Source organism: Gorilla gorilla, chromosome 7 (genome assembly GCF_029281585.2).
Source record: "Gorilla gorilla gorilla isolate KB3781 chromosome 7, NHGRI_mGorGor1-v2.1_pri, whole genome shotgun sequence".
Classification (NCBI taxonomy): Eukaryota; Metazoa; Chordata; class Mammalia; order Primates; family Hominidae; genus Gorilla; species Gorilla gorilla.
In genome coordinates, this window is record NC_073231.2 from 66,256,553 (window position 1) to 66,270,897 (window position 14,345).

Consider the following 14,345-nt stretch of genomic DNA (forward strand, 5'->3'; position numbering starts at 1 on the left):
CTCCAGCTGCCATTTGCCGGATCACTGTGGAGGTTGAGCATCTTGTAGTATTATGTATATTGGCTATTTCTGTTTCCTCTTCTGTAGCTTTCTTATTGATATCATATGTCTATTTTCTCTTGGGTTGTTCAACTTTCTGTAACTGATTTTTAGGAGTTTATTGCATATTCTTTATGCTAAAGCTTTGTCAATTATATGCTATGCAAATACCTTCATTCAGTCTTTGTCTTTTAACTTTCCTGATGGTGCTTTTTAATTTACTTGAATGCATCAATTATGATTTGTGCTTTTTGTTTGTTTTTCTTTTTTCTAGAAGTCAGTTCTTGCCCTGATATTATAGAATGTTGTTCTGTGTTTTCCAAAACCTTCAAAATACGATTTTTCAAATAAAATTCTGAAGAACTCTCGAGCATGTGTGTGTGCAATAGTGTAAGACAGCTATTACTTTCTTTCACATCCATTCATTTATTTTACCTTTTCATCAATCTACTCTATTCATAGAGTAGATACTATCAGAATTGACAAGTAAAATAAAAACCTGAAAATATTTTTCATAGATACGAGGCCACAGAGCTTGTCACTAACCAAGAAAATCAAAGTGAGCATCTCCATCTAAATGAGCCCCAGGCATTTCCCTCGTATCAACATGTAAATCTGAAGTCTTATCTTCACTCCTCAGGCCACCTCCCCGCCCACACTGCTCCTCTTCCTGCGTTCAGGTGTAGTCCTGGGTTTTATCAGCCGGGCTGCCCCATCAACCACGGAGATGGTTGCACACTGGACTTCCCGAAAGCTGGGTGGGCACCGTCCCCAACCCCCAAACAGAGATTAGAATATAATCAGTCTGGGCGAGGCCAGGCACTGATAGCTCCTAAAGCTCCTCAGATGATTTTAACGTGAAGCCAGAGCGGTTAACCTCTAGATCAGTGCCTCGACCCCACTCCCACCCCTGCATATTTGGTAATACCTGGAGAAGTTTTTGGTTGTTTGTCTCCTCAGCACTCCCAGGAGTGCTACTGTCATTTCATGGCCAGAGGTCAGTGATGCTGTCCAACCACCTACCATGCTCACAATGCCAAGCCCCATAATCATTAAACAGAGAAAGCGTCGACAGCCAAGGTTGAGAATTGGACCTAGAGTATGCTACCTCCACCTTTGTGACTTAAAATGCTACTCAGCACCAATGGCATGGCATGGACATCACCAGAGAACGTGTTAGCCATGTGGAATCTCTGGGTCCTCCCCAGGCCTTCTAGTCAGAATCTACACTCGAACAGGAGCCCCAGGTAGCTCAGGGGCAGGTCACAGTTCAAGAGGCCTTGCACTGGGCAGCTTCCTCCCTCTCCCCTTCCCCCTGCAGATCTAATCAGATAACACATCCTGTCAGCACCATATCTTTATTCTCTCTGAAATTGTCCTGGCCCATCCATCCCGAGGACAACTTTATCAGCCCAAGACTTCATTATTAGTCATCTGAAGTATTGCAATAACCTTCCAATCTGATCACCCTCTTCTGTCCTAGTTGAGCTCCTCACCCTTTCTGAGAGTTATGACACATTTTAAGATGGAAGAACATAACCAAACCTTCCCAGGGGAAAACGCACACATCACACACACCTACCCACCCTCACATACTCCTAACATATTGCACACAATTTCAAGAGGTTTGCATAGCTTCTAACGTGCTCCTCAGACCCCTCCAGGCAAAAATCTCCACCTTAGTCTCTGAGTAAACAGATGTGAACTTTTGGGTCCCCTGCTGAAAGCCTCAGCTCTTTGGTGTGGATACCCAGGCCCCCCACAATTCCTCTCCACCACCAACAGCACAGCCTACACCAGCCAATCATATTCATGGCAGCTGCCTGTGTGCAAGTGCTCTGCCCCACCACAGAGTTTAGCAGATGCTGTTCCTCCTGCCTGCTGCATCCTTCTTTCCGGAGTTGTCTGGCTTAACCCTGCTCCCACTTTGGGTTAGATTCCCTTTACTCCTGATCTCTTAGTTCCCAGAGCTTCCGTCTGCCACAGCACTTCCTGAAGTATAGTATAGGGTGTGTGTGTGTGTGTGTGTGTGTGTGTGTGTGTGTGTGTGTGTGTGTGTGTGTGTGTTTGTGTGTCTTACAAGTATCTCATCACATCTGAGTCAGGAAAGGGTATCTTTCATCATCTGCATTACTCCTGTAATCCCAGCACTTTGGGAGGCCAAGGTGGGTGGATCACGTGAAGCCAGGAGTTCGAGAACAGCCTGGCCAACATGGCGAAACCCCGTCTCTACTAAAAACACAAAAATTAGCTGGGCATGGTGGTGGGCACCTGTAATTTCAGAGTTTCATCTCTGCAACTTCAGTTCCTGACACAAACAGAAGCTCATTAAAGGTTACTAATAAATGTAAAGGAACAATAAAGCTAGCATTATTTCTACTCTATCATATTGCTTTCCAATGTATGCTTTGGTAGCTTGGCATTTTCTCCTCATTAATAAGGTATAACGCCTTGTTTCTTAGTCAGGCATTGTATTCAGTAAGTATGAGTGTTCATGCTTTTAAAACATACATTTCCTTATATTCCTGAAACATAAGTAAAAAAGATTAAACGTATGATCATGATAAATGAGTGAGTGCCTAGGAGTCCCCTGAGTTCTGAGGAAATGTACCCCAAGATCTATGCTCCCATAATATTGCCTCCAGAAGCTCAGCCCCATCTTCCGCAGGTCTTCCTCTGGGAATTCACAGTCATTCTCAGCAGATTATGGGAGATGAGAATCTAGAAACATTTTCCATGTTTGAATGTCCAGTTGAAAGAGTTCATTAAAGACATAGATCTTGAATTTGGATAAGAGATAAAAGTTTTAAAGCTAGAAATGTTTATCACTGAAAACATTTTAATATACCTGCAGAGATTACAAACTAGTGCATTATGTTTATTTTAAAGGGATAAGAGCCTCCCTAACACCAGGTCACCGATTTTCAGGTAAAACCAGAAATTACAAACTCACCATCCTCATTTAGTGAAATGTTGGAAAAGTTGCTTAATAAGAATAGAGCATATTCATTAAAGAAAAGCCTTTTACAAACAAATAACATTAAAATATTTTACAGCCATGTTGTTTTATATCTTCTACTCTTTTGCAATTACAACTTATTTCTTTCTGCCTCCCAAAACAAACATGAAATGTCGTTTGCTTTTAAGGTGTCACCTCTTCTTTGCTTTGATTTAGTGCTCTTTGGCCACAAGCCCACTGGCCCCAAGCCACGTCATCAGGCTCCTCTGCATTGCCTTGGAAGGGAAGGATTTGGCATTGGAGCGCAGGAAGCCTGCTCCAGCCAGAGTTCCTACAAAGTGCCCTCTGCGTGGCAGCTGCCATCTGTTCGGCTCTCTCTCCTTAGACGGGGCAGGTCCTCAGGATGCCCTGTTCTCCTTTTCCCAAGATCACCCCCTTCCCCAAAGACAAAGGCTCTGTCCACACCCCCCAGGGAAACAGGGTAGAAGGGCAGATCCTTCTCAGGGACCAACATAAAGGAAACAGCAAACAGCCTACATATTTGAAAGTGTTGACAAGGTCCTGTCTGAGGAAAACAACAACTAACAAAACAAAACAAAACAAAACAATTCTCTTCTCTTCCAAACACCCTTAAGTCCTCAATCCTAGAATCATTTCCTCCCTGTCCACATGAGTTAGAGCTGCACTGAATTTGTCACTGCAGACAGGCAAGATAACAGAGAAAAACAAGTCAGCAGACACCAACCAGTAAGATTTTGAGGTCTTACATAAAGAGAGTGTTCTGCCAGTGTCTGGGGTTGGTACACCCGGTTTGAGATGGGTTCTTCTATTTACTGGCTCTATCACAAACTAATCACAGAATCTCTTTGAGCATTCATTTCCTCCCCTGTAAGATCAGAATGAAGATAAAAATTAAACTTACCTCACAACAGCCTCCCTCATACTCCTCTTTAATTCAAGAAATTTTGCTTGAATTATCAGAGTAAGAATTTACAGTGTCCAGCCAGGCGCGGTGGCTCAAGCCTGTAATCCCAGCACTTTGGGAGGCCAAGATGGGTGGATCACCTGAGGTCGGGAGTTCTAGACTAGCCTGACCAACATGGAAAAATCCCGTCTCTACTAAAAATACAAAATTAGCTGGGCGTGGTGGCACATGCCTGTAATCCCAGCTACTCGGGAGGCTGAGGTAAGAGAATCGCTTGAATCCAGGAGGTGGAGGTTGCAATGAGCCAAGATCGCGCTGTTGCACTTCAGCCTAGGCGACAGAGCAAGACTCTGTCTCAAAAAAAGAAAGAATCCACGGTGTACAATTCAAATCTGGTCAATAAAGCATCGATACAACACTTTACAAATGCAAAAACCTCTGCATCCAAGCATCTATTCACGTCTCAGGCTCTGAGGTCAATTATTCCCTTCCATTAAACAACTTCCTGTTTTGCTCTATAGTATCCTTTATCACACTGGACTCTTTGCACTATTTTTGTTCTGCTTTTTTTCTACCCGCAAAATCATTGCACCTGAACAAGAAACTGATTTGTTTTTAAATCAGGTTTTCTCACAGAATTAGTGACATAAGAGGATTGTTTGTTTTCAATCTTTTTTCTCCTCCTAGATCTATTTTTAAAACAAATTTTATTTTGGGATGTCCTGACTGGGATGATACTAAATTGAAAAGCCTGGTGCAAATTTTATTGACCTCCATTTCCTACTATGAAGGATGTCCCCGACTAATCTGTCATCTACAGGGCAGACAAAGGCCAGAGGCCAGGGAAGCCAAAACAGATGTTGTGTGCAAGAAGCCCAGGGCCAGACTCTTTACGTTTTGTTGATTGGTTTTAAAATAGTCAACTAGAAGAAAAAGGAAAAAACACATGGGCATTTTTCTTCTTATTCTAAGCTGTGCTAAACTAAATGTGACTTGAATGTGCATGGCAAACACGATGCCTACAAATAGATTTTTAATCAATGTTTCTTAGGTATGATAGAATGAATGGATGGAATGATGGATGGATGGTTGGATAGATGGGTAGATAAATAAATGAATGAGTGAATATTATTGAAGGTTTTCTATTTAAACCATGCCCAGAACACAAAAAGACAAAAGTTATCACTTAGAAAACTCTGAATTACAGGCCAGTCGTTCCGCCCGCTGGTCCTCGCACCCTCTCCCTTGCCGGTGTCCTGCTCGCCATCCCCGCCATACTGTCTCTAGACTTTTTGGATGATTTGCAGTGGATGAACAAGTGGCAGCTCTATTATCAAGTCCTAAATTTCGGAATGATTGTCTCATCAGCACTCATGATCTGGAAGGGGTTAATGGTAATAACTGGAAGTGAAAGTCCAATTGTAGTGTTGCTCAGTGGCATCATGGAACCTGCATTTCATAGAGGATATCTTCTCTTTCTAACAAAGCGAGCTGAAGATCCCATACGAGTGGGAGAAATTGCTGTTCTAAGGATAGAAGAAAGAAAGATTCCTATAGTTCACCGAGTCTTGAAGATTCATGAAAAGCAAAATGGGCATATCAAGTTTTTGACCAAAGGAGATAATAATGCGGTTGATGACAGAGGCCTCTATAAACAAGAACAACATTGGCTAGAGAAAAAAGATGTCGTGGGGAGAGCCAGGGGATTTGTTCCTTATATTGGAATTGGGACGAGCCTCATGAATGACTATCCTAAATTTAAGTATGAAGTGCTCTTTTTGCTGGGTTTATTTGTGCTGATCCATCGTGAGTAAGAAGTCTGCCTTGCTGTTCCTGGGAAGATGCCACACTTTTTGTTACTGGATGTTTGGAGTAGATATTGGTCTGTGATTGGTGGAATGGAGAACACACGTGTTGGCTCTTCTTGGCAGCACTGGTTTGCATTAGTTTATGTTTCCACGCCAGAGTTTTTGTGGGCGGCCTCATGTGCACCACAGAGTGCATTTGAGGGGACTTTCATTCACAGGATTTCATAGTTGTCATTGTCACACTTTCACATTTTTGTACAGCAGTGAATTTTTTATATTAAAAGGTTGAGCCAAAAAAAAAGAAAATTCTATGAATTACAAAGTGAATGCCTCCCTACTTTTTAGCGATTAACAATGTAAAGTTTTATCCATATCCTTCCCTATTTTGTCATATTTTAATACTTTTATTGTTTTATATTATTTATCTATTTATTTATATATCATTAATTTTTTCCCAAATTACAATCACCATTGTCCATAGTGATCTACATCTCATTTTTTTCACTTATACATCAAGAATATTTGTTCATGTCAGTGTATAGAGATCCACATTGTTCTTTTTTAATGACTATGTGATATTCTGTTGTATAGCCATACTGTAAGTGATTTAGTGAGACTCTTATTGAAAATTAAATTGTGTTCAATTTTATGCCATTACCACAATACTGCAATGGACTGCCTCATATAGTATCTATATTATTTATATCACTGACCATCTATATAAATATATATATATATATATTTTTTTTTTTTTTTTGAGATAGGGTCTTACTCTGTCACCCAGACTGGAGTGCAGTGGCACAATCACAGTTCCTTGCAATGTCAACCTTTCGGGCTTAAGTGATCCTCCCACTTCTGCCCCACTGAGTAGCTGGAACTACAGGCACACATCACCATGCCTGACTGATTTTTTTTATTTCTTGTAGAGACAAAGGTTTCACTATGTTGTCCAGGCCGGTCTCAAACTCCTGAGCTCAAGCAATCTTCCTGCCTCAGCCTCCCAAAGTGCTGGGAATACAGGTGTAAGCCACCACACCTGGCCTATTTTTTCTTTATAGAAACTCTGCACATTAGAAATTTTAACATTTGTAATTCGTATGTGTGGCAAATATATTCTCTCAATCTGTTGCTTGCCTTTTAACTTTGTTTTTGGCATCCTTCACTGTTTAATTCTTTTAAGCTTTTCTATTGTTAAATTTAGTTTTTCCTTTATTGCTTTTTCTTTTCTAAATAATCCTAAGGAAGCTTCCTCAACCCCAAGTTTATAAAAATGTATGTCTATTCTTGATAATTATACTTTTTATGATTGAGATATTTAATGCTGACTTAATATCCATGTATGTTACCACATTCCAACCTTTTTCAGAATTAAGTTACATGGATGTGACTCATTCTAGCCAATGAGATGTTAGCAGAGGTGACATAGGCAGTTCTATGTCATTTTCACCCCGATCATGAAGACTCCTGTGTGAACCTTCAGATCTCTCTTCCACTTCAGCAGTACACCTTGAAACCAAATGGTTCAAATTTTGTGGGAACAAAATGGAAGCAGCCTTAATCCCTGAGTCACCACATGGAAGGAAGCTTCCTTCGAAGAATCTCCAGGCTCACTTCAGACTTCACATAATCAAGAAACTTTCCTGGCTGGGTGTGGTGGCTCATACCTGTAATCCCAACACTTTGGGAGGCCGAGGCAGGCAGATCACCAGAGGTCAGAAGTTCAAGACCAGCCTGGCCAACATAGCAAAACACTGTCTCTACTAAAAATACAATAATTAGCTGAGCATGGTGGCACGTGCCTGTAATCCCAGCTACACAGGAGGCTGAGGCAGAAGAATTGCTTGAACACAGGAGGCGGAGGTTGCAGTGAGCAGAGATCATGCCCCTGCACTCCAGCCTAGGTGATAGAGTGAGACTCAGTCTCAAAAAAAAGAAAAAAAAAGAAACTTTCCTATGTTAAGCTACTGTGATCTTAAGATATTTTTGATATTGCAGCATAGTTAACCTAGCAATGTTTTTTCTCTACATTTAGAAGTTTAATTCATCTACAATTTATATTTATATCATGCCATGTGAGAGTAAGTTTGTTTCTTCAAAAAACTGTCATTATCATAATATTAAACTGTTTTAACTTAGAATCTTCTCTTTTTTTTTTTGGATGGAGACCACTCCTTCAATGATTAGATAGATGAGATATAAGATGGAAATAAATATTTGACTACTTACAGGTTCAGGGGGTGCACAGCATGCCTGGAGGCCACACACACACACATTGCATACACACACACACACACACACACACACACACACAGGTCAGGGAGTATGTTGGGAGAGGGATCCGTGGGCCAGTCCCTTTATTGGAGTCCAGGACATTATTCAAACAGGTTTCCCAAGAGGAGTTTTAGTTCGTAGGTTCAAAGCAGCAGGCACAAATTCCAGGTCACACCGTGACTGAGAGGTGGTCACTGTAGCACATCTGCACTGTCCATGTAGGATATGGGGGTCAGCAGGGCCAGTCAGGTAGGTTGTATCCAGCTGTCCCATAGGGAGGGGGTTACCAGGAGGCAGTTATATAAGGCAGATAGCTGGATCATCAACACTGAGCAACTGGGTGTGGGAGTGGGGGGAGCATAAAACTGGAAACTGTCAAGGCAGACTAACTCTGCTACTATAAGAGAAAGTTAAATGTTCAAAATGCATGTTCAGGCAACATAAAATTATAAGATTCACTACATAAACCCACATATATCAATGTGTCTGTTTCTACATTCTCTTTTATGTACCACTGATCTATTTCTCTATCTCTACACCATTACCCAACCATTTTTATCTAAGTAATTATGTGTTATCTTAGGGAGCAAATTTCCCCTTCTGATTCTTCTTTTCAAATGCTAACTTCATTGTTACAAACAAATTTTAAAACCAACTTGTCTATTTCCCAAAACAATTCACTGGGATCCTAATCAGATTTGCATTAACTTTGTAAATTTACTTGGGAAGGAACAGCATCTGTATGTCATTTAGTCTTCCTCCCCTGGGGAATTATTACTATGTCTCATTTATTTTAGTCCTATTTTATGTCCTTTAATAAAAATATATATAGTGCTCTTATTAAGTTATTCTTAGATGCTTTACAAACTAATTTGACAATATCTTGAATGTGATTTTTCCCATTTTAATTTCTAATTGTTCAATGCTAGTAAAAGAAATACTTATTTCTGTATTCCATCTTATATAAAGCCATTTTTAAAAATTTAATAGTCTAACAGTCTGTAAATTTGTTGTTGTGGTGGTTGTTGTTATTGTTGAGATGGAGTCCCACTCTGTCGCCCAGGCTGGAGTGCAGTGGCTTTGATCTCAGCTTACAACAATCTGCACCTCCCAGGTTCAAGTGATTCTCCTGCCTCAGCCTCCCAAGTAGCTGGGACTACAGGTACTTGTCATCGCAACTGGCTAATTTTTGTATTTTTAGTAGAGACGGGGTTTTGCCATGTTGGCCAGGCTGGTCTCAAACTTCTCGGCTCAAGTGACCTGCCTGACTTGGCCTCCCAAAGTGCTGGGATTACAGACGTGAGGTACCTCACCTGTCCTGTTGAATTTATTATATTTTTAGTTATATTGTCATGTCATCTACAACTGATACATGTGTTTCTTTTCTTCCAATGTCATTTTCTTGTATTCCTAGTTTACTTAAAGCTTATAAAAAGAGATTTAGGGGCCAGGCCCGGTATAGTAGACTTAATCAGTTCAGGCTGCTAACAGAATACCATAGATGGGATGGCTTATAAACAGCAGAAATTTATTTCTCATCATCCTGGAGGCTGGAAAGTCCAAGATCAAGGCATCAGTAGGTTCAGTGTCTGGTCGGAAACTGCTTCATACACTGCTGTCTTTTTGTTTGCCTTTTCTCTGTGTCCTGACAAAAAAGGGAAAGAGATTTCCCTGGGACCTCTTTCATAAGGGCACTAATCCCTTTCATGAGGACCTCACCCTCATGATGTAATCACCTTTCAAAGCCCTACCTCTAAATATCATCACATTAGGGATCAGGTTTCAACATATGGATTTTGGAGGATACAAATATTAACTCTTTAATAGCAATATCTAATTCTGAGTTTCAATTTCAAATAGGATCTAAGTAGAAGCTTGGTTGTAAAATCTCAGATAAAAGCTGCAGGTGACCAGATACTGAGGCTCAGCATATGCTAAAGTTGCCTAAATGCCTTCGGCAGAAATCAGGATTGGTCTTGGAGAATGGAGCAGGGCTGAGACTTGTAAGGAGGCCATGAAGGCTGGGAATCCTGCAGGACTTGAGAACAAGGAGTGAGCTGCATGCAAAGGAGTCCTGTGTGTTTAAAGCATCATTGAAGTGAGAGTACCAAGATGGTTAAAAAACTCTCGTGACAGCTTGTGGTTGCCTATGCGTAATTCCACATTTAGAAATTGTGAGAAGGTCTGTATGTCATACAATTTTATTGTTATCCATAAAATAGTTCATGATATTTACAACCAATAAAATTTAAAATGTTTTAAACACCTTACCTCTAAATAGAATCACAAACATGAAAAAAACACAGACCACATGTTGAAGGCTGTTAATTTGGAGATTGCTCACCCTGAGTGTTAACCTTAAAGCTCATAGGGGGAGTGATTATTACGATCTAAGATTACTCAACTGAAACTTTTCTTCTATGTCAAGAAGCCACTCTGCTTGCTTGGTACTGGCTGCCTAGAATGTGTTTCAGAAGGATTCTGAGGTCAAGACCATGTGCACAGAGAAAGGGACGTGATAAATCAGTGGTGGACAACAGATAAGAGGATGGAGGCATTTGTGCCAAACTGAGACAACTTCCTCATCCTCACAGCAGCAGGCTCTGCAGGTTCCTCCCAGATCAGAAATAGCAACACCTCCTCAATTCCTCATTCTCGCCAGTTTTTGAGATAGGAATAGCACTGGGTGGTCGCAGGAGGATGGAAAAACCCAAACAACAGCAAAAACAGGAACTAGGCAAAGAAATCACAGGATAACAGAAAACCCAAAATAAGGGAGAAAATGGCCAAAACGCCAGTCAGGGTGACATGTTCATGACTCTTCCAGACAAACCCAAACAAGGGAGAAAGGGGATGATAACCAGGCAGCTCCCTGCAATCCCCTCCTTTTCCAGAATACCTAATAATTATTCCACCCATTAGTTAAATACCCATAAATTAGAAACCCAGACTCCATCGTGCACAAGTCATTCTCACGAGCACACACACACTTCTTCTGTAAGGGTGTGCTTTCACTTAGCAATGGAGGCTTCTTGCCCTGCACTTCATTCTGACTCATCCCTGAATTCTTTCTCACATCAGCTAGGGGTGGGGTCTCACTGGCATCAGGAGACCCACCTGAGCCCTCCAACAACAGTTTTGTTAACATCCATCTATCACATTGCACCGGAGATTACACATGTACTAGATTGTCAGCCATTTGAAGGCAAAGAACATATTTTAATTATCTCTGTATTCCATCAGCTATTTCGGTAACTGGCATTTAATAAATACCTGTTGGTCAAATTAATATCTTTGATGAGAAAAAAAATAGATAAGATTCCTAAAAAATTCTCCTTGCCATTCTGAGTATCTAGCCCATTTCTGTTCCTAGTTCCCAAAGAAACACATCTACATATTTTGATTTGGGTAACCACTACCACAATAAACAGACACAATAAGTACATCAATGCAAAGATTTTCCCCACACTACCCCGTTTAGTTACGCCCACATTCCGCCCCACTCCACCACCCCTAACTCCTGGCAACCATGAATCTGTTTTCCATGTCTATGGTTTTGTCATTTCCATAATGATATATAAATACAATCACACAGTATGTGACCTGTAGAGACTGGCTTTATTCAGTCAGCGTAATGTCCTTGAGATCCATCCAACTTGATTCATGCATCAATAGTTCATTCTTTTTATTCCTGGGTAGTTATTATGTGGTATGGATACACCAGTTTGTTTAACAATTTACCTTTCATTTGTTTGTTTGTTTAGAGATGAGGTCTCCCCCAGGCTGGTCTTGAACTACTGGGCTCAAGCTATCCTCTCGCCTTACCCTCCCACAGTGCTAGGATTATAGGATTGTGCCATCACATCCGGTCCCATGTACCTAATGAGGGATATTTTGGTGGATTCTAGTTTTTGGCTATTACCAGCAAAGCCACTATCAATAATTGCATACAGGTTTTTGTGTGAACACACATTTTCATTTCTCTGGGATAGATACACAGCCGTGGAATTGCTGGGTCATGAGGTAGTGTATGTCTAATTTAAAAATAATAATAATACCAATACTACCATGTTATTTTCTAGTGGTTAGTACCATTTTTCACTCCCACCAGCCATGTGTGAGAGAGGAAGTTTTTATACACCTTTGCCAGGATTTGGTAATTTCACTATTTTTTTAAATTTTAGGCATTCTACTAGATGTGTAGTAATATCTCATCCTTGATAGCTAGTAATGCTGAACACCATGTGCTTATTTGCCATCTCTGTATATCTTTGATGAAATGTCTCAAGATCTTTGATCCGTTTTCTAATTAGATTGTTTTTTGCTGTTCAGTTTTGAGGTTTATCTATAAATTCTAGTTATGAATCCTTTATCTTATATGTGGTGTGAAATACTTTCTCCCAGCCTGTAGGTTGTTCCTCATCCTCTTAACAGGGTCTTTTGCAGAGCTAAGGTTTTTAACTTTAATAAAGTCCAAGTTATTGATTTTTCTTTTATGAATTATGCCTTCAGTATCATGTCCAAGAACTCTTCACAAGCATTAGATCCCAAAGATATTCTCTTATGCTAACTTGTCAGTTTTATACCTTTACATTTTACCTATATTTGATTCATAGATTTTACATTAAATCCATAATTCATTTTAGCTTATTTTTGTTTAAGGAATGAAGATGAAATTGAGGTTCATTTTTTTTTTTTGCCTATGGATAACCAGTTACACCAGCAGCATTTATTGAAAAGATGTTCTTTCCTTCACTGAATGGCTTTTGCACCTCTCATAAATTGGATAGGTGTATCTCTATTGAGAATGATCTATTGATCATTCTGTCTATCCCTCTGCCAACACCACACACAGTCTTGTTGTCAAATTTATGTATGTACAGGTATTCATAGTCTTGATTTGTTAACTGTTGATGTCTGCAGAGTTGATAGTGCTATCTCCTGTCTCATTCCTGATATTAGTAAGTTGTGTCTTCTCTTTGTCATGATAGACTTTTCCCAGTATTATTGATCTTTGCAAAGGACCAACTTTTTTTTCCATTGCCTTTCTCCATTAATTTTCTGTTTTCAATTTTAATTTTATTAATTTTCTATTTAACATTTATAGCTTCATGCCTTCTCCTTACTTTGGGTTTGTACTCTTCTTTTTCTAGGTTTTTAAGATGGGAGCTTAGATTATTGATTTGAGATTTTTCTGGTTTTCTAATGCAAGTGTTAATGCTATGAAGTTATTTCCTAGTATTGCTTTAGTTGTGTCCCACAGATTTTTATATGTTGTATTTTCATTTTAATTCAGTTTAACATATTTGTTAAATTTCCCTTGAAACTTTCTCTTTGACCTATGAATTATTTACAAATGTCTTGTTCAGTTTCCAAGTGTTTGGAGATTTTTCCTATTATATTTCCAATATTGATTTCTAGTTTGAAACCTTTGTAAGTCAGAGAATATACTCTGAATAATTTCCATTTTTAAAAATTTATTGAAGCTTATTTTATCCCCAGAGTATGGTCTATACTGGTAAATATCCCATGGGCAGTTGAAAAAAGGATGGGTATTTTACTGTTATTGTGTGGAATAATTTGTAAAAGTCCACTGAATTCTGTTGGATGATAATGTTACTAAGTTCTCCTGTATCCTTGCTGATTTTCTATCAAGTGTTCTATCAATTATTTGCTTTCTTTCGATTGTTTACATAGTATATATTAATATTTTCCCATTTATATTAGTCAGAGTTCTCCAGAGAAACACAACTAACAGGAGGTATATCTATATATCTAGGAGATAGATCTATTTAGATATAGATATAGATGATATAGATATAGAAAGATATGCAATAATGGAGGCTAACAAGTTCTACATTGTCCTGAAAGATCTTCAGCTAGCAAGCTGAAGACCCAGGAGAGCTGATATATACTTCCAGTCCAAGTCTACAGGCCTGAAAACCAGGAGAGCTAAGGGTGTAAGCTCCAGTCTGAAAGCCATTAGGCTTGAGACCCAATGTTTCAACCTAAAGATAAAGGCCAGAAGGACCAATGTCCCAGCTCAGTCAGGGAGAAGGCGTTCCCTCTTACACAGCCTTTTTGCTCTATTGGGGTCTTTAAATGATTGGATAAGGCCCACCCACATTAGGGAAGGTAGAGTAAATCTATTTTACTCAGTCTACTGATTCAAAGGTGAATCTCATCCAGAAACACCCTCACAGACACACCCAGAATATTGATTGGCCAAATATCCAGACACCATCTGACCCAGTCAAGCTGACCTATAAAATGAAATGTCATACCATCCTTTTACGTTCAACCTCCTTTTATTATTATATTTGAAATTAGTTTCTTGTGGACA

At 39.7% G+C, this 14,345-nt stretch overlaps 1 protein-coding gene across 1 annotated transcript; it reads left to right on the forward strand.

Moving 5' to 3' along the window:
* The first annotated feature begins 5,203 nt into the window (after positions 1 to 5,203).
* On the forward strand, positions 5,204 to 5,763 carry LOC101153866 (putative signal peptidase complex catalytic subunit SEC11B). The gene has a single exon (XM_019032026.4). It carries the CDS (start codon positions 5,234 to 5,236, stop codon positions 5,735 to 5,737), a length of 504 nt encoding a protein of 167 aa, XP_018887571.3. The 5' UTR covers positions 5,204 to 5,233; the 3' UTR covers positions 5,738 to 5,763.
* Positions 5,764 to 14,345: the final 8,582 nt, after the last annotated feature.